At 56.7% G+C, this 24,978-nt stretch overlaps 2 protein-coding genes across 14 annotated transcripts; one reads left to right on the plus strand and one right to left on the minus strand.

The window, feature by feature from the left end:
* The first annotated feature begins 8,420 nt into the window (after positions 1-8,420).
* PTOV1 (PTOV1 extended AT-hook containing adaptor protein) lies at positions 8,421-17,448 on the plus strand. Of its 3 annotated transcripts, XM_033845744.2 has the most exons (14): positions 8,421-8,725; positions 11,631-11,768; positions 11,905-11,987; positions 12,056-12,113; positions 12,195-12,302; positions 13,811-13,966; positions 14,493-14,579; positions 14,664-14,737; positions 14,815-14,872; positions 15,036-15,140; positions 15,547-15,696; positions 16,684-16,881; positions 16,967-17,037; positions 17,320-17,448. In XM_033845744.2, the coding sequence occupies exons 1-13, from the start codon at positions 8,555-8,557 to the stop codon at positions 16,976-16,978; spliced, it is 1,398 nt and encodes a 465-aa protein (XP_033701635.1). In that variant the 5' UTR covers positions 8,421-8,554; the 3' UTR covers positions 16,979-17,037; positions 17,320-17,448. The 3 variants fall into 3 exon arrangements, with proteins under 3 accessions (XP_033701635.1, XP_073652761.1, XP_033701638.1); XM_073796660.1 differs by having other exon boundaries at positions 16,967-17,448; XM_033845747.2 differs by lacking the exon at positions 15,547-15,696 and having other exon boundaries at positions 8,428-8,725.
* On the minus strand, positions 13,369-24,171 carry PNKP (polynucleotide kinase 3'-phosphatase). Of its 11 annotated transcripts, none has more exons than XR_012328195.1 (18): positions 24,037-24,169; positions 23,618-23,781; positions 22,932-22,978; positions 22,288-22,593; positions 21,793-21,872; positions 21,656-21,713; positions 21,456-21,563; positions 20,974-21,045; positions 19,904-19,952; positions 19,717-19,787; positions 19,541-19,633; positions 19,357-19,453; positions 19,219-19,280; positions 18,688-18,964; positions 17,647-18,457; positions 16,096-16,854; positions 14,478-16,004; positions 13,369-13,908 (listed from the first exon to the last, which is right to left on the minus strand). XR_012328195.1 is itself a non-coding variant. In XM_033845738.2 (17 exons), exons 2-17 carry the CDS (start codon positions 23,766-23,768, stop codon positions 18,340-18,342), a joined length of 1,572 nt encoding a protein of 523 aa, XP_033701629.1. In that variant the 5' UTR covers positions 23,769-23,781; positions 24,037-24,168; the 3' UTR covers positions 18,285-18,339. The 11 variants fall into 11 exon arrangements, 3 of the variants coding, with proteins under 3 accessions (XP_033701630.1, XP_033701628.1, XP_033701629.1); XR_012328194.1 differs by having other exon boundaries at positions 14,478-15,215; positions 15,638-16,854; XR_012328193.1 differs by having other exon boundaries at positions 14,478-15,215; positions 15,511-16,854.
* Between the last annotated feature and the right edge of the window lie 807 nt (positions 24,172-24,978).

A 24,978-nucleotide genomic window follows, 5' to 3' on the forward strand; every position in this document is an offset into this window, starting at 1 on the left:
TGGCGTTGGGTGTACATGCATGCGGTTGTAGACACGTTTATAGTTTCTTAAATGTTTTATGTAAATGAGGTCAGTTTCTATATGTTCTTTATCTTGCTTTTCTTTCACTTGAGTCATGACCATTTGTCCACATCATTCGTTACATGAGGCTTTATGTCCTGTTATTAAATGGTTGCTTTCCCTAGTCCATTAAGTGGACAAATTCCAATCCCACAGACCATCCCGGCGGCATAAGCTGTCTGTCTGTTGATATGTAACATCACTCAGTGGCTTAAAACAATAAGCGTTTATTGTCCTGCAGTTGCTCTGGGTCAGGAACCCAGGCCCAGCTTAGCTCGGGCCTCTGGCCCAAGGTCTCTCAAGGTTGCTGTCAAGTGGGCTGGGGCTGTGGTCTCATCTGAAGGCTCCACTGGGAGAAGGCCCACTTCCAAGGTCATTCACATGCCTGCTGGCCAGATCTGGTTCCTTGCAGGTGCCTGGACACAGAGCCTCTGTTCCTTGCTTGCTCTTGGCTGGAGGTCTCCCTTGGTTTCTCGCCATGTGGGCCTCTTCATAGGGCACCCAAGATGGAACCCACAGTCTTTTTGTAACTCAGTGGTGGAAGTGATGGCCTGTCGCTTTTGCCGTATTCTGTTCATTACAGCTATCGCTAGGTCCAGCCCACACGGAGGCTGAGAGGGTAATACAAGGATTATAATACCAGGAGGTGGGGGTCACGGGGGCCGTCTTTGGGTAACTGTGTAGTTTTCCACTATTATCAAAAATGCCGCAGAGAATCAGCATATACGTACATCTTTAACCCCTCATTTGTGCAGGGATTCCTGTGTGATACAGTCCCAGCTGGAAAATTTCAAAATTGAGGCGTATGCCAGTTCTGTTTATTTGCCTTTTTAAAGATTGAACTTATTTTTTGCATAAAAAAACCTTCTATGGTTCACACTTGTAGAGGTTCCAAAATCAACCCAATGCATGGTCTCTCCCAGCCCCCTCTGGAGACCAGTAACCAATCTCTTGTGTGTTCTTTCAGAGATCTGAACGAGCAGGTAGAAGCAAACAGAGAAGTATATTCATTTTCTGGCTCTTCTATCCAGTGGCAGCCTGCTTTATATTTTTGTAAACAGCTTTACTGAGGTATGATTGAGTTTGGATATATGTATACACTCACGAAAGCATCACTACAATTAAGGTAGTCGGCATCCATCACCTCCAAAAGTTTCCTTGTGTCCCTTTGTTTTGTGTGTGTTTGTGGGGGGTGGGTAGTAAGGACACTTAACAGATTTATCCTCTTAAATTTAAGTGCACAGTAGAGTGTCAGTAATTATGGGCACTTTGTTCTACAGAAGATCTCTAGAACTTAGTCTGCTTTATTCTGTAGATTACTTTTTTCATCTGACAGAGTATCTTGCAGGTTATACCCGGGCAAAAAGCCCTCTGTCCCTTTTATTTGGCCATGCCCTACGGCATGTGGGATCTTAGTTCCCCGATCAGGGATCGAACCCACGCCCACTGCATTGGAAGTGAGGAGTCAACCACTGGACCACCAGGCAAGTCCCCCTCTGTCCGTTTTCATGGCCGCATGGTATTCCCCCTTGGAATACCACAGTTTTCTCAAATCAGTCCCCTATTGTTGGCCATGTAGAATGTTTCTGACCTTTTGGGGTGCCCATTTTATTTTATTTATTTTTTAGTGGGGTGCCCGTCTTAAACTGCAACAGAACTGCCCAGTTGCTCCCTCCAAAAAATGCCTGGCACACCAGTGATTGTACCAACTCGTATCTTGCCAGTTAACCAGTGTGGATCATACTGTACTGGAAGAGGCTGGGCAGGACACGGCCATCTCAAGGCACCTTGCCTCTGAAGGCGAGGAGACAGGCCTCTGGGCTTAGAGGTGGGTGAGGTCCGGGTTTTTCCAGTCTGGGAGTGTTTGGAACAGTACATGTTGCGGAGGTAGGTGGTGGCTGAGAGGCAGACGTGAGAGGTGTCCCAGTGACGAGGACGGGAGGGTCCCAGCCCCTAGTTGATGGCCCTGGGTGGGCCTTGGGCAGGAGCGACAGAAAGTTAAGGTGTTCACGCCTAATGCCCCTCATTTTTTCCACCAACTAGGGACCAAGGGCTTCTGCTGAGATTAAGGACGAACCTGGGGGACTTCCCTGGCAGTCCAGTGGTTAAGACTTTGCCTTCCAATGCAGGGAGTGCAGGTTTGATCCCTGGTCGGGGAGCTAAGATCCCACATGCCTCACAGCCAAAAAACCAAAACACAAAACAGAAGCAATATTGTAACAAATTCAGTAAAGACTTTTAAAATGGTCCACATCCAAAAAATCTTAAAAAAAAAAGAACAAACCTGGGCTTGTGATCTCTCTCTGCCTCTCCTCGGCCTGTGACCTCAGGCTCCTGCCTCACTGGTCCTTGGTTTCCCTGTCTGTAGAATGGGATAATAAGATTGTCACCCTCATGGCCTGGTGTGTAAGTCTTCGGTGAGCTCAGACATGAAGTGCTTAGCAGTGTCTAAGACATGTTTATTATTATTGCTTTTCCAAGAGTGATATATTTTTATTTATTTATTTTTAATTTTATTTTTTTGGCCTCACTGCGTGGCTTGCGGGATCTTAGTTCCCTGACCAGGGATAGAACCCACGCCCCCTGCAGTGGAAGTGCAGAGTCTTAACCACTGGACCGCCAGGGAAGTCCCTCCAAGAATGATATGTTTTTAAATTAAGTGATACAGGCTGGCACCAGCTCTGACAACCAGTCTGACCCACTCTGGTGTGTATGGCTGAGGATCAACCAAACTCTAGGAGGTAATCAAGGAACTTTATACAATGCCAGGCAGGAAGCAGGGGCCAGTTGACATTGGAGGTCGAAAATTTGCAGTTCATTTGTTTGGGAAATACTTACTGGATGCCTGGTAGGGGTTAGGGCTGTGGCAGGGAAAAGGTGTGGTCCCTGCCTTCCTGTAGTTGGCAGGAAGAAATCAGGGAGCTCACCTTGCAGACCCTGTTCTCTCATATCTGTAAGTTGAGGCTCTCATAAGCCAACCTTGAAGGGTCCTTGTGGGAATTGAATGAGAACTCCCGGTTTCATGCTTAATGAAAAGTACATGCTATTATGGGTCATCCTTTGATAGGTACAACTAAAGGGAAGGGCACAGTAGGTAGAGGGGACAGTGTAAACGAAGGCCTGGAGACTACAGACTACAGAGCACATGTGGTGGGTAGACAAATAGGATTAAAGAGCCCTGTGTGTGTGTGTGTGTGTGGTCAGATCAGACTATGTTATGTTAACAAATCCTTAAATCTCACTGGTTTAACAGAGGGTTTACCTCCCTCCGGCACTGCCCCACCATGATAGCCTGGGTCAGGCTGTTCCCTCTGGCGGCTCTTCTCCAACAGTGACTCGGGGGTCCTGCTGCTTCCATTCAATAACCAAACCCTCCTTAGTCTCCAACACTGGAAAGAGCAATAGAGCAAGGGCACGGGGAGCGAACACTGGCTCTTACCGGCCTGGGACCGGAAGTGACGCTCGCTCATGACGTCATGATGCTCATGCATACGCTCCCACAGGTGAGAACTCAATCTTCCCCTCCTACTGCAGGGAAAGCTGGGACAGGTGGCTTCCTGGTGCGCCCCGGAAGGGGAAACGGGAGAGTAAACACATTACATAACCTCTCTAGAGGTGTGGAGGGTGTTCTAGGGGGTTGTACACTTAGACCCAGAGAGCTGTGTGCTGGGTTCTTGGAATATAGCTGTGAATACGCCAGACATGGTCTTTGTCCTTAAGAAGCTCCCAGTCAAATGTGGGAGACACAGATAATTACAAATCATGATGAGAAAGCTTAAGGAAGAATGTATAGAGCTTGAAGAGTATGTATCAGGCAGACCCTTAATTTTTAAGAACATTATTTTGTAATTGCAAAAACAAACAAAAGAGAAACTTCAAGATAGAGATCACCTTACTCCCACTTTGTAGTATAAAGTGTTATTTGTCCATGTTGTCTTCATGTCCTTGTCTGTGCCACATACATACCTATTTGTACTCCCAGCTTGCCCTTTCAGTAAAAGCAATCAGATTGGTTAAACAGGATTATTTGAAAAGGACATTTCTATGTCAGGATAGGCTGGGTTATGCTGCAATAACAAACAACCCCCAAACTGCAGCGGCTTGAAATAGAAAAGGTGGATATTCTCACTCTCGCTACACCGAGGATCAGCTTGGAGCCCATGCTGAGAGATCTTAAACATTGCCAAGTGGCATGGGAAAGGCATAGAGTGCTCTGGTCTGGCACCAGTAATTAAATGCTCCAGACTGAATTCACATGTGTCATTTTTGCCCATACCTCGTTAGCCAGAATTAATTACATGGCCCCACTCAAATGTAGTGGGGTCAGGAAGTGCAATCCTTTCAATTGCTGGGCCAGTGGGGAGTTAGAAGAATATGGCAGATAGCATTAATGAACGTCTAAACACTTTAAATGTTTTATTTTCATCAAGAACATTTTAGAAAGACATTCATCTCTTCCCTCTATGTAGAACCAAGACCTTTTTGTTGTTGTTGTTTTTTCGCTGCACTGGGTCTTCGTTGCTGTGTGTGGGCTTTCTCTAGTTGCGGCCAGTGGGGGCTACTCTTCGTTGCGGCGCGCGGGCTTCTCATTGCGGTGGCTTCTCTTGTTGCGGAGCACAGGCTCTAGGTGCGTGGGCTTCAGTAGTTGCAGCACGCAGGCTCAGTAGTTGCGGCACACGGGCCCTAGAGCGCGCGGGCTTTAGTAGTTGTGGCACATGGGCTTAGTTGCTCCATGGCATGTGGGATCTTCCCGGACCAGGGATCGAACCCGTGTCCCCTGCATTGGCAGGCGGATTCTTAACCACTGTGCCACCAGGGAAGTACCCAAGACCTTTTCTTTAAGTATACGTCTCCCAGTTCTCATACAACGTCACATGCTTGTATAAACTGCACCCATAAACCACAAAGTCATTTATCATTTCCAGTTCTTTTTAAAAAGTGACCTGAGAGGGACTTCCCTGGTGGTGCAGTGGTTAAGAATCCACCTGCCAATGCAGGGGACAAGGGTTCGATCCCTGGTCCAGGAAGATCCTATATGCCGCGGAGCAACTAAGCCCGTGCACCACAACTACTGAGCCCGCGTGCCTAGAGCCCGAGCTCTGCAATAAGAGAAGCCACCACAATGAGAAGCCTGCGCAATGCAACGAAGAGTAGCCCCCGCTCGCCGCAGCTAGAGAAAGGCCATGCACTGCCACGAAGACCCAGCGCAGCCAAAAATAAATAAATTTATTTAAAATAAAAAGTGACTTGAGAACCTAAAGACACTTATCAAGCAAACTGCAGGCTGGACCTTCCTAGGTTTTTATGAGCTTTTCCGTTTAATCATTTACGGTTGCTTTGCTTGCATCTAATTTGGCAGCATTTTATTTTTTTTTTAAGTAGCTCACTTTTATTCTTTCTAATGCAGGCAACCTGCTTTGCATACAAACAACTCTCTTGCATTAATATTTCATTTATCTGATAGGGTTAAGTTATTAACTTAAACATGGCTGGCATAAACAGGTTTGGTAACAGCTACTCCTCAGGAAGTGTACAGCTTAACAGATGGGAGCAGAATTGCTTTGTCATAATAGTAGCCAGCTAGGCTGGGTAGGTTTTACAGATAAATGAACAGTGGCTTGCAAACTGGCAAATTGGGTAAGCTAGATGGTTTCAGAGAGCTGTACTGTAATATTACTAATAGAATTTCAGCCTGTGTTTTCATTTCACATTCTGACATGTTGCCATTTTGCTCATGCTGGAGTGTATCCTGGCACACCTTTCTCCATGCTTAGACAATCCTAGGAATTCATACCAACACATGTGTCCTGATGGGATCTGAGGGACGGGAAGGCATCAACTAGGTGGAGGACAGAAAGGGCACAGAAGAGATCAGCCTGAAGAGAGCAGTAGGGGTCCCACCATGCAGGGCTTTAGAGAAAGAGTTTGTATTTAATTTTAAGGGCATTGGGAAGCCATTGGAGTGTTTTGATTAGCGGAATGAGAGTCAAGGTGGCAAGAATTAGGAGGCTGTTACCTAGGCAAGAGATCACAATGGCTTGGACCGCTAAGAATGGTGAGAACTGAGGATTTAGGGAGATTAAGGAAGAGAAGGAGGCTTCTGCCCCTACAGTTCTTTCTCCTTCCGGCTGCCAGCGGTGGGGTGTCCTGACATTGTCAGGGCTCTGGAGGTAACTGTTGATATCAAACTTGCAGTCTGGGTCCAGTGAGCACTGGTTCCCTATTTGGCCACAATCCAGGCCAGATTTGGGGCTCAGGTTGGGGCACCATCAGCCCTGGGAAACCCTTGGGCAAGCAGCTTAGTGGGTCAGGCAAGCAAGGATGAGAAATATGACCTTGCCTGGGGCTTCTCCTCAAATTTCATGTGTCTGTCCTCTCATTTGCTAGTTGCCCCTCATAGATCTGACCTCTGAAGGGATGGAGTGTCCCAGTCTTTGTCCACACACACCTCCTCGTGATCTCTCATTCATTCTCATCAATTCCAACACTGAAGGCTCCCGAAATTATATCTCCAGACTCCCCTATCCAAATTGTTCAGTCAACATCTTAAATGTACCTCATAGAAACAAGTGATATTTCCATCTCCCCCCCCCCTCCCATAGTCATTTCCCTTTCACAAAATGACACTTCTGTACAAGCAAAATCCTTGGCATCTCTTCACCCCTCTCTTTCATTCACTCTCTGCACAAGTCCTTTCGGCTCCAGCTTGAAAATAAATTGTGAAAGTGACCACTTCTACTGCGGCCACCCTGCCTGCGATCCAGCCCACCTGTGCCTCTCACCTGGATTATTGCCATAGTCTCTTCTCTGCCCTCCTGCTCCACTATCCCCTATAATCTTATATTCAACACAGCCAGAGGGATCCTTAAAAAAAGATGTTAATATATCAACAATTATTTTTCAATAGGCAACATTTGTATATGGGAAGAATTCCAAATAGTCTAAAAGAATAAACTGAGTCTCCTTTCCACTCCTGTGACCCTTCCCCACTCCATCTGCTGCCTTCTCTCCTCAGAGGTGACTCTGGCTCCCAGCTTCTTCTGTAGACTTGTAGTGACATTGTGTGCATAACTCTATGCATCCTGTGAATGATTTGTTTAAAATGTAAATGAGACTATGTCCCTTCGTTGGTAAAAAACCTTTTGCTGGTTCCCCAGCAAAGTGAGACTAAAATCCAAATTCCATCCCAAGGCTATAGGACCCTGCTTGTGGCACCTGGCCACTCTACACTTCCACAGCTCTCCTCCACTGTCACTCTGCTCCAGCCATACTGGCCCCCCTTGTTTTCCTTCCACTTTCAGGATTTGTGCCCTGGCTGTTCCCTCATCTTAGCACACTCTTCCAGCCTATGTGGAGTTGCAGGCTGCCTAAAGGTCACTTTCCTGACTTCTCACGGTCACCATCCCACCCTTCTGTGCATTTTCTCTATAACACTTATCACAAACTGCGATTATTTATTTTCTCCAGTGGACCTGGTCTGTTTGGTCACCACGGTATACTCGTTGCCCAGCACAGAACTGGAAATGGTACTAATAATGATTTTAAAAGGAGAAAAACTACAATTTAGGTCGTTACTGTGCCAGATACCGATCCTAATACTTTATTAACTCATATGATCCTCATAACCATCTTAGGGTTAGCTATTATCCACATTTAAGAAACAAGGAAATTGAAGCAGGAAATCTTACACAACTACTAGTAAGTGAACACGCAGTCCTTTAATCGCTGAGTGAATGAGCGAATCAGTGAATGGCCCCGAGAGGCGAGTGGCAAGGAGATGCAGAGGGAGGCAGGCGGAGCCTAGGGCCCGGGGACCAATGGGCACGCAGCTGTGACCGGCGGCGTCTCCTGGGGTTTCTGGCTCCGCCCACGCCGCCCGGCGGCCGCTGGGAGTTGTGGTCCCCTGCCCACCTAGCCACGTCACTGTCTTCAAACCCTAAGTCCTCTCCTTAGGCCTTGTACGACCCGTATTCCCGAACTTCTAGGTAGGTTCCCTGGCCCCTAGGCCTATTATTCCTCCTTTTCCTTACATGTCTTGATGCTCCCGGCTCCGCAGGTCTGGGTCTCGGGGCACGGTCTCCCCTGCCACCCCCCCCAGCCCACTTGGTATCACCCTCTACGTTCATCTCCTCCGGTCACCCTTCGGTCTGTGTTTCCAGCCGCGCCCCCCTGAAGTGGTTTCTCTCACGTCCTCTCAGTTCCTCCCCTCCGTGCTCGAGCGACCCATAGTATCTTCCAATTGCCGTATTCCCCGCCCCACACACCCTTTTCCCGGGGCTCCCCCAGCCCTATTTTGGTACACCCCGGCCACGCCCCCTTGCGGACGCTATTGGTACGCGCCGCACTCCCCTGCTCGCCGCAGTGGTTTGGCCACAGCGACCGTCTCCGGCGGTGCGTCCCCCACGCTTGGTACAGCCCAGCCTGTCTCCCCCTAAGCCGCGCGCCCGCGCCTCTCAGTCGGTGGAGCCCCCAGCTCGCTCGGCCTGCACCAGCCATGGTCCGTCCGCGCCGTGCCCCACACCGCTCCGGCGCTGGGGGCCCCCTCGGGGGTCGCGGCCGCCCCCTGCGGCACCTCACGGTGCGCGCCGCCCGCTCGCGCTCCTGGCCGGCCAGCCCCCGGGGCCCGCAGCCGCCGCGGATCCGGGCTCGCTCGGCCCCTCCCATGGTGAGCCCCCCGCCCTTTTTCCAGAGCTTTCCACAGCCCCGCCCCCGCCGGCCCCTTTCCCGGACTGGCGTCTTTGTCCGCGGCCTCCCCCCTCGGGGGTTTCTCCGGTGACCCGAAGGGTGGTCCCGCCTGGGGCCGGCTTCCCTGTGAACCCCCCTGGGTGGTACGCGCCGGGCTCTCCCCTTTGTTTCGCATTCGGGATGGGGTGGCGAGGGTGGGGTACGGGGGCGGGAAGGGCTCAAATTACTGCTGACTCCGCGACCCGATTTAAACGCGGGGTGGGGGGCGGGCGGACGGCCGGCGTGCGTTGTTGTTTTTCCAATTGGAAAGTTGCTCGCTTTCCGGGCAGGAAATCTGGAAATGGGGGAGGGGGCTGGGGGGACGGCGGCGAGAGGGCCCCGCGTCTCGCACTGGCCCGCCCAGGTGTTGCCCCCGGGGGCGTTCTCCCCGGGCCCGCACGCGTCTGTACGGCGCCCGTGGCGTGTGCGCCCAGGGTTTATTTGCACGCTCGCCCAGATGTTGGATGCCCTTACTGATGGCAGTAGGCCAAGTAAGTCCAGATCTTAAACATAAACATCCAGCTTTGCAGGTACGCGAAGTTACACATGCTTCCCGAGACCTAAAAGATGCACATACTTGTCAAAACTCTTAAGGTTTTTCTGGAGCTGTAAATCTACATATCCCGACGTTTCACGCACAGCCAAGCCGTGATACGCTTGCCCAGATGCGCGTTTTACCCTAACCTGGCGCTCAAGCTTCCTTCTTAAATATCCTGCCCCAACATTGTGCGTATCGGGGAGCTGTGGCAGCTCCACACTAGCCTTAAACAGGTTTTCTCGGATCTTATATTCAGGTACCCGGACTCGGAACACCTCCCTAAACTTAAACATCATCCTTCACTCCATTGCCTTCTCCGTTCCTTAGCGTTCATGTCTGCTTGTTCAGAAGCGCCTCCTGGGTCCTTAAACGTACATCTTAAAGCTTTCATTCTTCTTCCAGGTACTAAATAGGCTTCCTATGCAGTGAGCACCAGAACAGGTGTGGGAGGCATTTTACACACACCTGCCCAGATGTGAGATTTCCTTTAGGATTGCACGTAGGTCTAGCCCTTAAACGTGGTCCTCACCTTGACACGCATCCTGCTTTCGGGGAGACCTGAGCTTAAGCATCGCTGGTTTTTACACCCCGGTTAAAACGTAGTCAGACTGGCCTCCAGACACAAGCAGAGTTTAAACAGGTGTCCCTGGTGCACACATTAACTGGGCCCTAAAGTGAGTTCACCTGGATCCCAAAGTCTCCTCCAGGTGTGTGATTTAACTGGTTTTCTCAGACGTTATGGGCTCTGGCTGTGGTAACCTACACGCCCAGGGCTACAACAGTCTTTCTCCGTCTCGGACGCTCCGACCGTGTTCTTACACCAGGATGCTCTCTGCTCTTCTTCCTGATCTCTCACGGTTGCCTGAATCCCAGAGTCTCCTGCCCAGGGGGAGAGTGTGCTTGCTCAGGTTTTTATTTTGCTTTTTAAGCCCCTACAAAATACAGTTTTTCCTGCCTGTTGTTATTCTGGGGCAGAAGACACCTGTGTGCTTTATAGGAAATTTGGAAAATACTGATTAGTAATGAAATGAAAAGTAACAACCATTTTTTTTCTGCTGCCTGGAGGCACCTATTAGGAGGGTTTTCACCGGTTTCCTGCTGTCAGGCTGTTTCAAAGCCTTCCCTTGTTTGCTTTGAGATGTTTTGGGTTTAAAAAAAAGATAACTGGAGAGTGCCTTGTGAGTAAATTGTGTAGCTTTCCTTGGCTTTATTGCTGGGACTTCTGGTGTTTTGCAGATGCTCTCAAGACGTTGTGTTTGAGAGACCCTTCCAGGTGTTGTCAGGCTCCCTGTTGTAAATGTGTCCCCACCTCCCTGGAGAGTTCTGGTTCCTTCCCGCCTCCCCGTGGTCAGCCTGATGTGGCTGCAGCCTGGGCTGCGCTAGGGGAGGCGGGCAACTGGCTGGGGAGGTTGGCGGGAGCCAGAGAGGAGAGTCTGGATTTTCTCTCTCCTTTTTTGATTTTTTTAAAAAATTAATTAAATTACTTATTTATTTTTACGGCTGCACCGGATCTTAGTCACAGCACGCGGGGTATTTTGTTGCGGCACGCGGGCTTCTCTAGTTGTGCACGGGCTCCAGAGCGCATGGGCTCTGTAGTTTGAGGCACACGTGCGCAGCAGTTGTGGCACGCAGGTTTAGTTGCCCCGCAGCATGTGGGATCTTAGTTCGCCGACCAGGGATCGAACCCGCGTCCCCTGCATTGGAAGGCAGATTCTTTACCACGGGACCACCAGGGGAGTCCCTGGATTTTCTCTTGAGGGCCTGGGGGAGCTTTGGAAGGGTTTTGAGCTTGGATGGGATGGGGCAAACCAGTGTGCCAGACAGACAGACACAGCCCAGGCTGGCTTGTGTGTCGTGGGGGGAGCTTCAGGGAGGCTCTGGACCCCCAGAGAGCTGCTTCTGAGTTATCTCAATAGAGGAATCAAAAATTGATCAGCACTGGGAGGATGAGTGGGGAGCATCTCCTGAGGAACGTGGGGGGGGGGATGGCCCGCTAGGATGAGAGCACAGCTGGAGCAAAGGCTGGAAGGGGAAGCAACTGGTAGCTTTCAGGGACCCTGCATGGGCCAGTGTTGAGGTGACAAGTAGCCTTGGGGCGGGGAAGCGTCCTGGGGTGGCAGCAGGAAAAGGACACGGGGGGTCAGCCACTCAGGGTCTCAACCCTGGGAGAAAGGGGTTGGAGATGGCCCTGGGGGTTTCGCAGCTGGGGATCGGGGTCTCAATGTTGGGATGTCCCTTCTGGGGTATGTGGGGGACAGCTCCCCTAGCGGGCCCCTCAGCCTCAGTTTCCCTACCCCCTCTGCCACAGCAAGGTGCTCGGGTCTTCGGGGCCCTGGGTCCCATCGGGCCCTCCTCGCCCGGGCTCGCCCTCGGGGGCCTGGCCGTGGGTGAACACCGGCTCAGCAACAAGCTGCTGGCCTGGAGCGGCGTCCTCGAGTGGCAGGAGGTGAGCGTCCACGTCAGGTCCTCTTGTGAGTCTGCGGGGGGCTGGGGGCTGGCCCCGGGGTCCCTTCTGCCCCTGCAGGTGGGGGCAGGCCTGGGCACCCGGGCTGTGTCCAGTGACCCCTCCGCTCCCACCACAGAAGCGCAGGCCCTACTCGGACTCCACGGCGAAGCTGAAGCGGGCCCTCCCCTGCCAGGCCTACGTGAACCAGGGCGAGAACCTGTGAGTGGTGGGCAGGGGGCGGGCGGGCGGGTGGCAGGGCCGCTCCCCTGACCCTCTTCTTCCCGCAGGGAGACCGACCAGTGGCCGCAGAAGCTGATCATGCAGCTGATCCCGCAGCAGCTGCTGGTGAGGCCCCACCCTCTGCTGCCCGCCCTGGCCCCAGAGCACCCGCCTGGCCCTGACCCAGCTGTCCCCTGTCGCCCCCAGACCACCCTGGGCCCCCTGTTCCGCAACTCCCAGCTGGCGCAGTTCCACTTCACCAACAGAGACTGCGACTCTCTCAAGGGCCTCTGCCGCGTCATGGGCAACGGCTTTGTGAGTGGGGCGGGGGTGCTGGGGGCAGATGGGCGGGGACAGGGCGAGAAGGGCCCCTTGGAAGCACCGTGGTGACCAAGTACGGCGGGAGGCAGAGCTCTGCTGGGACAACCCCAAGGCAGGTGGCAGGGTCCGGGTGACCTCTCCTGGGGGCATCCCTGTCCCTGGAGAGCAGAGGAGCCCAGCCAGCCTCCCGGACAAGCTGGAGCCACCCCCGGGCGCGGGAGCGAAGGGAGAGGCCTGGGCCAGCCCTCCTGGGACCCAGGAGCTTGTTGGGGCCATAGCACATGGCAGGGACTTGGCATTTCGGGGTGGCCTGGAGGAAAGAGGGAGCCAGCAGTGGAGATGGTCTGCTGGGACTCAGTTTCCTCATCTGCGGTCCTGGGGCCACTGGGAGGAGTGAGTAAAGCACTTGAGGCGGTGACTTGAGGGCGTTGTGAGTGCTCAGGAGGTGCAAGCTGGAGAGATTGTTAAATTGGGGATTCAGACACAGGACATGGTAGGCGTGGTCCCTGCAAGCCTCTCAGGTCTGGGCCCAGGCTTCAGCCGCTGCCCCCACCCCCCAGGGCTCCGGCTGTGGGACGGCAGGTACTGGGAAAGGGTTGGGTTGAGGTGGGAGTAGGTCGTTGGCCTGGAGGACTCAGCTCTGGGGTCCTCTCCCTTTCCTGGTCCCCTTTGGGACAGACCACTCTCCAGCTCCTGGCTGCTGCCTCCGGGGGGCGCTGTGTGCTGCCCTTCAGTGCCTGGGCGATCCCCTTTTCTTCTGGGTTGTGACTGGTGTGGGGTCTCTTGCCTGCCCGGTCACCCCTTCATTCAGCACCGTTTGCTTGGAGCCTGGGGCTCGCAGGCTGCAGGGAAGGTGGACCTCAGCACGCGCCCTCCATGGCCTGTCCGGTTATGCTCCGGGAGGGCCGACCGCACGTGGGTCCAGGAAGGCCAGGGGTGGGGTCCCTGAGCCAGCGGACCCCGGGGCTGAGAACGCGCATGCCCCACTGTCTAGACACCCCAGGTGGGGACGTCTGTGAGGCTCAGGCTCTCCCGCAGTCCCACCAAGGAGGCAGTAGCATCTTGTGTAATGAGCGTTTATGTGGCGCTTACTCTGTGCGCCGTTGTTGTGCTGTTTTACACGTGGGGAAACTGAGGTCCAGGGGTGACCTGCCTTAGGTCACACAGCTAGGAGGTAGCAGAGCCAGGGTTACTCCCAGGCAGTCTGGTCCTGCGTTTGTGCTCTTAACCCCCGGGCCTGGTGGCCTCTGTCAGCGGGGCCCAGCAGCAAACTCCGCAGGACAGGGATGACCTCGGGGCACGTGGGCGGCAGGTGGAGCCCTCTCAGGACCCTCACCCGGCACATGACCCCAGAGTCACGGTGGGGGGGGGACACCAGGGTGCACGTTCACAGGCTCCCAGAACGACATGTTCTGGCTACACACCAGTCATTTAGGGTCCTGGTGTTAACCTTGAGGATTTCTGTCCCGTGATGATCGTTCCCTCCCCACCCCCACCCACAGGCGGGCTGCATGCTCTTCCCCCACATCTCCCCCTGCGAGGTGCGCGTGCTCATGCTCCTGTACTCGTCCAAGAAGAAGATCTTCATGGGCCTCATCCCCTACGACCAGAGCGGCTTCGTCAATGCCATCCGGCAGGTCATCACCACCCGCAAACAGGTGTGCCCTTGGGCCCGGCCGCCACACGTGTCTGAGGCTTTGAAGGGTGAGGGGGTCGAGGGGTCTGACAGGGTGGTTCCCGGCAGGAGGGGTGCCCATGGGGAGCAGGGAGGCGGATGGGCAGGCGGGCACACTCGTGGCAGGAGGGTACACTCGTGGCAGGAGGGTGACCTCAAATCCTGGCTCACACCTTACCAGCTCTTCAGTGACCCCTTCACCCAAAAGTGTCCCAGTTTGTGTGGCAAGTTATACAGCCGCCCAGTTCTTAGAGGCAGACCCTGTGAGCCATGTCCCCCAGGCTGATGGCGGGGGCTTGGCCCAGGGCATGGGGTGTGCTGTGAGGGGCAGGGCCCGCTCTGGGGAATCCTCTGGGCCTGTGGGCAGACTAGAGGCCGGGCCGGGCCAGGCTGGGCCCTGGGGGCAGCAGGTAGATAAGCTTGGGACTGACGGACTGGGGGCGTGGAGGGGTCTGGGCAGCGTTCTTTGGGGAACTCCTGGGGCACCAGCCCACCTGTCTCCTCCCCAGGCAGTGGGACCTGGTGGCGTCGCGGGCCCTGTCCAGATGGTCAACAACAAGTTCCTGGCATGGAGTGGAGTCATGGAGTGGCAGGAGGTGAGCCCTGGGCGGGCCTGGGTGACCTCAGGACCGGGGCATCCTCCCACTCCTGACGGCTCCCCTCTTCTTACCCCCCAAAAGCCCAGGCCTGAGCCTAACAGTCGGTCTAAGAGGTGGCTGCCGTCGCACATCTACGTGAACCAAGGGGAGATCCTGTGAGTGTCGGGCAGGGGGTGGGGGTGGCATCTCGGTGAGACCTGGCCTCCTGACCCTCGTCCCCGCATCCCTGCAGGAGGACCGAGCAGTGGCCGCGGAAGCTGTACATGCAGCTCATCCCGCAGCAGCTGCTGGTGAGTGGGGAAGGGGGCACTCGGCTTGCCTCGACCTTGGGGCCCTGGGGGAGGCTGCCTGTCCAGCAAGTGGCGGTAGGCGGGGCGGGGCCTGCCGACGTGTGGCCATGAGGGGCTGCGGGGCCCTGGCCCCTGGCCCAGCCACCTCGGGGCCTCCCTGCAGACCACCCTGGTGCCGCTCTTCCGGAACTCCCGCCTGGTGCAGTTCCACTTCACCAAGGACCTGGAGACGCTGAAGAGCCTGTGCCGGATCATGGACAACGGCTTTGTGAGTGGGCTGGTGGGGCCCAGGGCCGGGCTGATGGTGGGACAGACAGAGCCAGAGCCGCTTGGTGTTTAAAAACTGAAATGAGATTAAGAGCGGACGATTCCCCAAAACTGGCCGGGTGTGATGGTAGCCGTGGGGAAGGCGTGTTGGCTCTGTGCCTGGACATTGGCTCCCCTGGGGCTCTGGGCCATCCTGACCCCATTTTACAGATGGGGAAACTGAGGCTCGGAGGCTGTGCTGGCAAGTGCTGGGCGGGAACTTGGACCAAGTCTGGTTTGGGCCCCCGGGGCTGTCCCCCCCTGCTCTGTCTGGGTTTACTCAGCTGAGGCTGACATCACCCCACGCGTCGACTCTGCTCCCAGGTTCTTACCTGCCGCCTTCCTCTTGCTCCTTTCCCCTGGGACAGGGTGGAAAACCTGAGGCTCCCAAGGCCCTCACCAGGCAGGGCATCTGCCTGCCTCCAGCCGGAGCGAGCTCTGAAAGCCCCTGGTGCTCACCTGCTGGTGGGCCTTGGCCAGTTCTCCCCTCTGCGGGCCTCGGTCTCTCCATCTGTGAAGTGAGGAGCTTGGCCCTCGTGCTTCTGAAGCCGCAGCTGTCTGTGTCCGCTTTGTGGGTGTTTGCTGTACCAGGTCATAGCTGTCCTCGAATTAGCGTAATGTTTCTAAGTCAGCCGAAGTCATCATGGCTGTGCCACTGTGCCTTTGAGGGGCTGGTTATTTAAGAGTTTAAAAGCAGGATTCCCTCAGGGAAACTAAGGCCTCGAGGACATGGCCGGTGCTCCCTCGGCGCACTCGGGCTTCCCTCGGCTGTTGGCTCGGGGGTGCTGTGAGGGGCTTCCTCCTCGATGCCTGTCAGCACTGGCCCCTGCAGTGGCACACAGGCCCGAGGGCAGGCATAACCCCTTCTGGCTCTGGGGGCCTGCGAGTCCCCGAGCTCTCAGCCTGGGTTTGCTCACCTGTAAGATGGGGACGGTGACCCCTGGGCCCTGGAGAGAGGATCCTGTGAAAGGCGTCAGGGAGCGATTGGTGCCTGTCGGCACTGCGGTCGCTGTGACGCTGAGCCACGTCCCAAGCCGCGGTGACGGCGGCATCGCAGTGGATCAGCGCCGCCCAGCTTCCCCGCCCTCAGCTGGCCCGGGGGTCGCAGAGTGGACGGAGCCCTGGTGCCCGGCCTCCTGGGGCCAGATTGGCCCCTGGTGTTTCTCCCCCGCCGCGGCCTTCCTGCGTGGTCGCGGTCACGGCCGTGGCTGGTCCCGTGGGCACCCTGGGTACTGGCTGGCCGGCGTGGGGGCCACAGTCTCGCTGGAGCTCGTCGGGCAGCCTCCTGGGCTCAGCTGTAGAGCCCACTCACTGGTCCTTGCGCAGGCACCTCTGGTGTCCTGTGGGAGTGTTGACAGGGCTGAGGACGGCAGCTGGGAAGGCCCAGCGTGCTCCGTGGTGCCCGTCTGCCAGGGCGCTGACCCGTGCGGTTTGCGCCCGTGTCTCAATGGGGAGGAGCGTCTGCGCTGAGGGCCCGCCCGTGACACTGTGCTCCACACCGCCAGGCCGGCTGCGTGCACTTTTCCTACAAGGCCTCGTGCGAGATCCGCGTGCTCATGCTCCTGTACTCCTCTGAGAAGAAGATCTTCATTGGCCTCATCCCCCACGACCAGAGCAACTTCGTCAACGGCATCCGGCGCGTCATCGCCAATCAGCAGCAGGTCCTGCAGCGGAACCTGGAGCAGGAGCAGCAGCAGCGTGGGGTGAGCGAGCGCCGCTGCCGGGGCCTCGGTCCCCTCCCCCCCACCCCACCCCGCGCTGACTCCTCCCTGGCTTCCTCTCGCACAGATGGGGGGGTAGGGGCCACCCCGCCGGGCTGGGCCTCTCCAGGAGCCACGGACGAGGCCCCGCCGAGACTGGTGAGTGGAAGCTGGGCCAAGGACAGGATGGACCCTGGGAACTGCCTGGGGTTCGGGAAGTAGTGTGACCCTAGCCTTGAGAAGACCAGAGCAGAGAGAGAGGCACGCACATCACCCATGGTCCCAGGCCTCCTGGGAAACTCCAGCCCCGCTCCCCACCAGGCGGCGACAGGAGCAGGAGTTTCCAGTCAGGGGCAGGGAGGGCAGGGAGAGGCTCTTCTTGTGCCCGGGGCCCTGGAGCCTCACCTGTCCAGTCCCTCCCACTATGCCCCCTGCCCCCAGGTCAGATGCTTCTGAGCAGAGGCCTGTGGGGACTGCAACTGCCCAGTGAGATGGAGGACAGCGTCCTGAGATATCTCCAAGGACAGTCCCCACCCTTGTACGTTTCCCCAATAAAACCTTTTAAAAGCCCTTTGGCCACTGTGCTCTGTCCAGGCACCCTGGCTCGGGAGAGGCCAGGCCCCTCCCAACAGCAGCTGTCCTCAGACCCGAGTGCCGTCCCCGGGGGCTGATGGCTGGGCCCACCCCCGAGTGTTGACACGGCTGAGGCCTGGGAGTGTGCATTTCTACCATTCTCAGGAGAGGGGTCACCTCTGAGATCACTGTCACCTGAGCCAGGAGGGGAAGCTGCAGTTCACGGAGCTGCCAGGTCTGCAAGGTGCTTGCTGGGCTGTGTCTTCCAGAGTCTTTCCACAGCTGGCCGGCTGCTCCTGGGGTCCATCCCCCGACTCCCGGCGTTGCCAGGCTGCCCTCCTTGTCCTGCGGGTTCCACAAGCCTCACTTAGCTGGAAGCAAACACAAGGCAATGCCAGGCCGGTTCCAGTCCTCTGGCACTGGTGGCACGCGGCAGGCCTGGCCGGGCTCTCAGGCGCCCCTCGCTGCTGCAGGTCCAGGCCATAGCCCTGGGGTTCAAGTCCAGCATGCAGAGCACCTCATTTCTCACGGAATCGGAGCTCCAGCTCTTGGCCCCGGGTCAGTCTTGCTAAAACTCCGGGCTTGCTCTGCAGCTGGCAGCTGCGTGCAGCGAACTCCACTTGGGCCCTGCCAGCCAGGATGCCCTGGCGCCCATCTGGAGCGCCAGCAGCCGCAGGCTGGAGAAGCCGAAACCCCCGTCCGCGAGATGCAGTTGTCCCCAAGGTGGGCTGAGGGTTTAGTTTGAGGCAAAGTTGCCAGCAGTGCCTTCCTGGGAGACCAGGCCGGTGGGTCTGTGCTCCCAGCCCGGCTGGGAGCAAAATGCTGGTCAAACATGAAGAAAAACAGCATTTATTGTGGGGTGGGGAGCAGGTGGGGGTGGGCGTTGGCTCAGCCCTCTGAGAACTGGCGGTACAGCCGCTCGAGCTGCGGCGCCACGTGGATCCGGAACGGGATCTCCAGGATGGCGGAGAAGCCTTCGGCCAGCGTGGGGGCCTCGAGCTGCTTCCTGGCGGCAGAGGGTGGTGGGTGGAGGTGAGGCCCAACGTACAGGCTCAACCTGGCGTCCCTCCCCGCCCGCGGCGCCTACCTGTAGCCGTAAATGACGATGTCGGTCACGGGGATGTGAGAGGAGTCCGTCATGTCCCGGAACTGCGGGGGGCGGAGGTCAGGCTGGGGCGAGGGGGTGGGGGGCGGGCGGGATGTTGTGGGGGGCTGGGGAGGCGGAGGCCGGCTCACCCGGTTGTTGTGGCGTGCCTGCTCCAGGGTGGTGCTGAAGAGGAAGCAGCGGCAGGGGACGCCTGCGTCTCGGGCACACTTGATGTACCTGTGGGGGCCGGGGAAGTGGGGGGCTGGCAAAGGGCCCGGGGCCCACCCTACAGAGGCCGCCCCTGGGACCCCGGTACCTGGCTCGGCTCTGGATGTCCGGGTTCGTGTTGTCAATCACGACCCGTTTCCTTTGCTTCAGGGCCGCCTCGCACGTGGTCACGCAGCGCTGCCATGAGCCCAGAGTGTCCTGGGGGACCCAGAAAGAGGTCACGGATGGGGGCCAGGAGACCCAGGGGGACAGAGAACCAGAGAGGAAGACCCAGAGACAGAGGGGTTAGGGATCCAGGGTAGCGGGGAAAGGCAGGGAGAGGGGGACAGGGACCTGGAGAGAGGACCTGGGGGCAGGGGGCAGAGCCAGAAAGAGAAGGACAGATGCGAGGGGAGCAGAGACCTAGAGGACAGCTCTCGGGGGTGGGGGCGGAGGGGCTGCGGATGTCCTACCCTGTTCACGTGGACGTATCCGGCCGACACGAGATGCTCCTGGAGGAAGGTGGACTTCCCAGCTGTGAAGGGCGCAGCATTAGTGGGGGCCTGAGAAGTCAGAGCAGAGCTGGGGCTTTTGAGGGGCAGGAGTCTCACCCCCAGGAAATCCCACGGCGACAACCACCTCGGGGTCTGAGCTTAAGAGGGAGCTGGACTCGGGGAGGCAGAGAGGCCCAGAGCAGGAGACGGTCCTCTGGGAGGGGCAGACATGATGAGCGAGACGCCCTCCCCATCCCTGCATGTCCCCCACTCTGCCCCCAGCCCGCCCCACGGGCCTCACCGGGTCAAAGGCTGGGAGCTCGAAGCGGGCCATGGGCCATTTCAGAAAGAACTCCTCTGGCGTGGCGAAAGGCAGGCCCAGGTTGAGGGCAAACTGGGGGCAAGGGCACACATCAGACTGGGTAGTGGCTGGGCTGGGGGGTGGGGTGGGCAGGGACAGGGTAGAGCGAGCCTCACCAGGCGGTCAGCGCAAGAGAAGTCTTTCTTCTTGCGCCCAGGGGCCCAGTTGGCTGGGCGTCCAGCTGCATCTGGAACACATGGAGGATACAAACCCGTCTCCACCAGGAACCTTGGGGACAGGGGTCCCCAGCCTACCTGCATCAGCCCTGCGGACCCACACATTTCCCCACCCCCAGGCCCTTACCTCCCACAAAGACGCTGTCCCCGATGGAGATGGGCACGCCCTCGTTGGCCTGGGGAGGGACAGGTGATAGACAACTGGCAGTAAAGAACCTATTCACACATCTGTCCCCCCAGGGCACTAACGGGGCCTGCCGGATGCTCAGCTTGGTCTTGTGCCCCACAGGAGGCCTATCTCTAACCTCTTATGCTCCACACCCAATCCATCAGTGAATCCTGTCGGCCCCGCCCTCCGGCCACTTCTCACCCCCTTTGCCGGCACCACCAACTCGATCCTGGCCACCAGCACGTCTCTAGAATATTCGGTCACTCCTTCCGGGTCTCCCGGTTTCCACTTTCGCCCGTCTGTTCCCCAAACGGCCGCCAGAGGGCGCAAGTTCCCACTTACCGCGGCTCCGGACGCTCTCCTCCCAATCCTCCCGGTGGCCACCTCACTGTGGCCCACGAAGCCTGAGAGCCTGACCCCTGCTCTCTGACCTCATACCCCTCACTTTCCCCCTCACCCGCTCAGGTACAGCCACACGGGCCTCCTCACTGCCCATGAGCACACCAGGCTCGGTCCCACCTCAGGACCCTTGCACTTGGCGTTACTCCTACCTGGACCACTCTTCCCTCAGATACACACATGGCTCCCTCCCTCAGCAGCTTTGTATCTTTACTCAAGGGCACCTCAGAGAGGATTTCGCTGAGCTCCGTAGATAAAGCAACACCCTGCCTTATCCGCACTCTGCTATTCCACATATCTGTCAATGCACCTTCCCTGATCTGGCAGCAGGCAGGTTTGTCTTGTTCACTAATATTTTCAGCTCAAGAAGCTGCTGAACTTCAGAACAAACGCACACCCAAACGAATGAATGGATCCATGAGCGACTTCTCTCTCCACCACTGTTTTTCACAGTTTGTGAGCACCGGCCTCACATATCAACACTAGGACACGACAGCAAAGGAACTGAGAAGGCCAGGCTAGGGTAGGGGATGAGAGGAAGGTCATGCACCAGAGACCCAGAGTGGGGAGGCAGGGCAGAGAGCAAGGGGCCGCAGAGGGAGGAGAGCCACTGGGAGTCCGAAGCTCACCTGCCCCTGCAGGTGGTCCCACATGCCGATCACCGGCTTCCGGTACAAGCCTGCGTGCGTGGCCACCAAGACCTGTGGGTGGGGCAGAGGTTAGACACCATCCTTGGCTCCTCCTCCAGCACCCAGAGTCCTTCAAGGGCACATGGGTCCCAAGGATGCTACCCAGAACCTCACCAATCCAAGGAGAGCGCCCGGTGCCCTGGAACTTGCCACTTACAATGGGTTTGTCAGCATAACCCCACCTGGGGCCCACACCCCACTCACCCAGGGTCTCTGTTCCCCCCACCTCTCCAACTGGCTCACCATGTCATACCTTCTCCCTGGGTCTCTGTTCCCTCCTCTGTCCCATCTCACTGTCTCTGTTCCCCTCTCTCTGGGTCCCTGTGCCTGGCCCCCTCACCTACCAGGTTCCCCCCACCACCGCCCCCATCTCAGAGTCTCTGTCCCTCCACATAGCCCTTCAGCCTCCCTTACAGCCATACCTGAAAGGGGACCCCCAGCTTCTCCACCACAGCCTCCACCTTGGCCTTGAACAACTCCGCTGGCAGCTTCCCGCGTCCAATGCCCATCTGGTTGGTGAAGATCACCAGCTGGGAAGCGGACAGGTGTCAGCCGGCGCCCTCCTCATCAGGCCCGGACCTGCCCTGTGAACCCGCCACCACGCGCGCACGCGCACACACACCTTGTAACCCTCGGCAGCCAGTTCCCGGAGCTTCTGTGGAATCTCTCGGTACAAGATCCTAGGGCGGGCGTGGAAGAGCAACGTGACGTGGGGCCCGGAGTGCACCTCACCCACCCCTTCCTCTTGTCTCTTATCACCTCCAGTCACTGGGGCCAGTGGGAAAGACCTTCCCAGAACGTGTGGTGATGAGGGTCCCATCCAGATCAAAACTGGCCACCTGGCGTTACCCAGAAAAGAGGAAGAACGGCACTGTTACACCTCTGATCCCCCTCACTCACAGGCTGGTTCACATCAACCCTGCAAGCTGGGGACTATTACCACCCACCCCTTACAGATGGAGAAACTGAGTCACAGCGGGCCTACACATCTTAGGTAAGGACAAGGCACAGCAAAGATGTATCTCGGACACTGAATTCAGAGAGTGAAATCTTCACTCTACTATCTCCTATTCCTCCGGAGCCCCTCAGTATTCCAATCTTTAAAATGGGTTTCATATCCGACCCAGCCTCTTCCCCTGGCCTTTTTCACCTCGGACGGCAAGAGCCAGGAAAATCCAAACAGGAGCTAAGTTTTGTTTGGGTGTTAACTGCAATAAGGGGCTGTGCTCCCTCAGCGCTCAGCTTGGGCCTCACCTTGCCCCGGGGCTTCACACCAGGTGCCGTGAACACTAGCAGCTTCTGGAAGCTCTCCCAGCCAGGGGATGACTTCCTTATCCGCTTTTTCTGCTGTTCATCCTCCTCCTCCTCCTCCTCCTCCGGGGCCACAGGAGGGGTGCCTGGTGGAGTGTCTGGCTGGGATTCTGGCGTGTGAGCCTCTTCCCAGCGCAGGGTCAGCGGGTGGAGGCCATTGACCAAGTACAGCGTGTCCCCCACCCCCAGAGAACCCTCCAACCCTGTTCTCAGCTCCTGAGTCCCGGCAGTTGAGGGGTTAACTCCCAGCTGTAGAGAGAGAGGGAGGACTGGAACTGGCTCCACCCCCAGCGGCAACCTCCTCCAATCAAATAACCCGGAAAAAGACTCGCCTTTCTCCACCAGCCAATCAGACCCCTAAGTCCCGCCTCCTCACCCTGTACCACCAATCAGGGCTCTGGGAAGGTTATAAGCATCCAGTCTTACCCAATTTAAATGGGTATGGATGTTTACCCCACTGAAACAGGCACACCTGTTCCCCTCCCAGAATCAGATTTTCCCAGTTGGGCCTGTTCCCCGCTGGGTAGCGATTCTCCACACCCCCCACCCCCACTCCACCCCCAGGCCCCTTGCTAACGAACTGGTACCTGTTTCACTGCCACCGTCCGAGTCTCAGGGTCAGCGACCAGCTCCACTGAGGATTGAGGGGGTGGAGTCAGGATTTGAATCCTTGTGTGACTGCTTCCCTCCTTACTGGGGAGCATGGCCAGCTTCAAATCACAGTATGGGGCTACAGCACCCATCCGGCAGGAGGAATCAGTTTATTTCTAAGTAGAATTGGCTCACTCCTTGACATGCAGCACCCAGATAAAGGCCTTAACGACTGCCTGTGTCACTGGTCCTCGCCTAGGGGCAGGGCAGGTATTTTTCCGTATAGAATTGGCTTCTCCTTGACAACGCAGACCTTGGCAAGATGCAGGTTCTGGGCTTGGCCCTCTACCACCCATCTCTGCTTAGCAATATGCACTTTTCTCCGTAGGATCGGCTCTCTCCTTGACAAGGGTCGTGGCCTGATTCAAGCCTTCCCGGTGGCCTGTGAGTATCCTCTGCCCAGTGACAAAGTGTCTCGGGATTGACTCCATCCGCTCCCGCCCAAGGTGTCTGGCTAGTTCCAGGTCAGGCACAACCTTTTTCTTCCTGTGCTCCCCACATGCCACCTACCAACTTCAGGACTGGTTGCACCACGCAATTCCTGGACTACCTTTCCCATTGACTGTGTTCCCGCTCCTGAAGCGGACCACACCCCCTCCAGCTCAGGCTCCTCCCTGCCCACCTTGGTTTCTGGAGCACTTCCGGTCGGTAACCTGCGTCAAGGGTCCTCGGCCCAGCACCAGGGCTTGCCCACCCAAGGGCAGGAAGATGGGAGGCGCTCCCCCAGGGGGGCTCTCCAGCCACAGGCGGCCCTGGGCCTCCACCCTGGCCATCCTGGGAGCCGGCCTAAAGGAAAGTAGGTAAATAGGTTTGAGTGGCAGCCCTCAGTTGCTAAAGGAAGTCCCGCCTCCTCTCGCACTCTACACCAGAAATTCCCTTCATCAGCTAAAGGCTCCGGAAATCCCACCCACTCGTTGGCCTGGGGCTCGCGCCGTTTCCCAGGCGATAACGCCCCACTCCTTCCCTCCGGGACCCCGGACTCCAACTTCCCACGGCAAAGGCCGAGAAACTCTCGCGCACTCGCTCCGGCCGCACGCTCACCCTTGCCCGCCGCTTGGCTCACTCGCCGGTTCCGACCAGGGAGGGCCTGCCGGAGGCGCTCTGCTCGCAACTCGGCCGGCTGCTGCCTCTGTTTCTCCGCGGACGGAAATGGCTCGTCCTATCAAAGTGGGCGGGGCATTTGGCTCCGCCTACCGTAAGCCCCGCCCTTTCCCAGACACAGTGCTCCTAAGGTCCCTCCGCTGGTCTGACCTTCGTCTCTCCTGATGCAGTATGAGACGCAGGCCAGTAGGGGGGGTAGATTCCCTGTTCACACATTTTTTCCTCTTTCCACGTTGAACTCTAATTTTCATTCCCTTTGCCGGAGACAGTTATAGCGGGAGGAGATTCTCGTTACGATTATTGTCAGTCGAAGAAACCCCGCCCCGACAGCAACCCTACCCTGGATGCTGCAGTTTTCTCATCTACAGTGTGGGGATAATCGTTTCCACTTTGTGGGGTTACTAGGAAGATTAAATGAGTTAGTACATGTAAATAACTTATAAAAGTGTCTAGGTGATAGTTTGCCCTAAGTTTTGTCTGTTGTTAGCATTCCATTGGTGGTGGTCTGATGGGACATGGGGATTCCGCGTTTACATCTTCGGACCAGGAGCCATTTGTTCTCTAACCTCCAGCTGTCTTACGTTAGTCAGAAAACTCCCGGCCTCAGCTGGAGGTTCCTGGCTTTCCTGGGCACTATGTGGGCTCAGGAGACCGACTCATTAAACTATTCCGATCCCAACACTCAAAGCCCTGAAGATTGGGACTCCACGATCATACGAGGAAGGAATGGAATCCTTCCTCCCACCCCATGAACCTCTCTTTTCTTGTTCGTAAAATGGGGACGAGTCCAATTTCCAGCGTTGCACTGAGAAGCAATGAGACGCTGCTAATTTGGCTTCAGAAAATGTTAAATGAATACCCACAACACACCTCAGACTCATT

Source organism: Tursiops truncatus, chromosome 19, assembly GCF_011762595.2.
Source record: "Tursiops truncatus isolate mTurTru1 chromosome 19, mTurTru1.mat.Y, whole genome shotgun sequence".
Lineage (NCBI taxonomy): Eukaryota > Metazoa > Chordata > Mammalia > Artiodactyla > Delphinidae > Tursiops > Tursiops truncatus.

Coding starts and splice junctions, on each gene's coding strand:
- PTOV1 (XM_073796660.1), top strand. CDS start 8,555: ATGGTCCGTCCGCGCCGTGCCCCACACCGCTCCGGCGCTGGGGGCCCC. Junction 12,114..12,194: donor TGATCCCGCAGCAGCTGCTG/GTGAGGCCCCAC, acceptor TGTCGCCCCCAG/ACCACCCTGGGCCCCCTGTT. Junction 12,303..13,810: donor GCGTCATGGGCAACGGCTTT/GTGAGTGGGGCG, acceptor CCCCACCCACAG/GCGGGCTGCATGCTCTTCCC.
- PNKP (XM_033845737.2), bottom strand. CDS start 23,768: ATGGCCAGGGTGGAGGCCCAGGGCCGCCTGTGGCTGGAGAGCCCCCCT. Junction 21,714..21,792: donor ACTGGCCCCAGTGACTGGAG/GTGATAAGAGAC, acceptor CGCCCGCCCTAG/GATCTTGTACCGAGAGATTC. Junction 19,788..19,903: donor GGACAGCGTCTTTGTGGGAG/GTAAGGGCCTGG, acceptor CATGTGTTCCAG/ATGCAGCTGGACGCCCAGCC.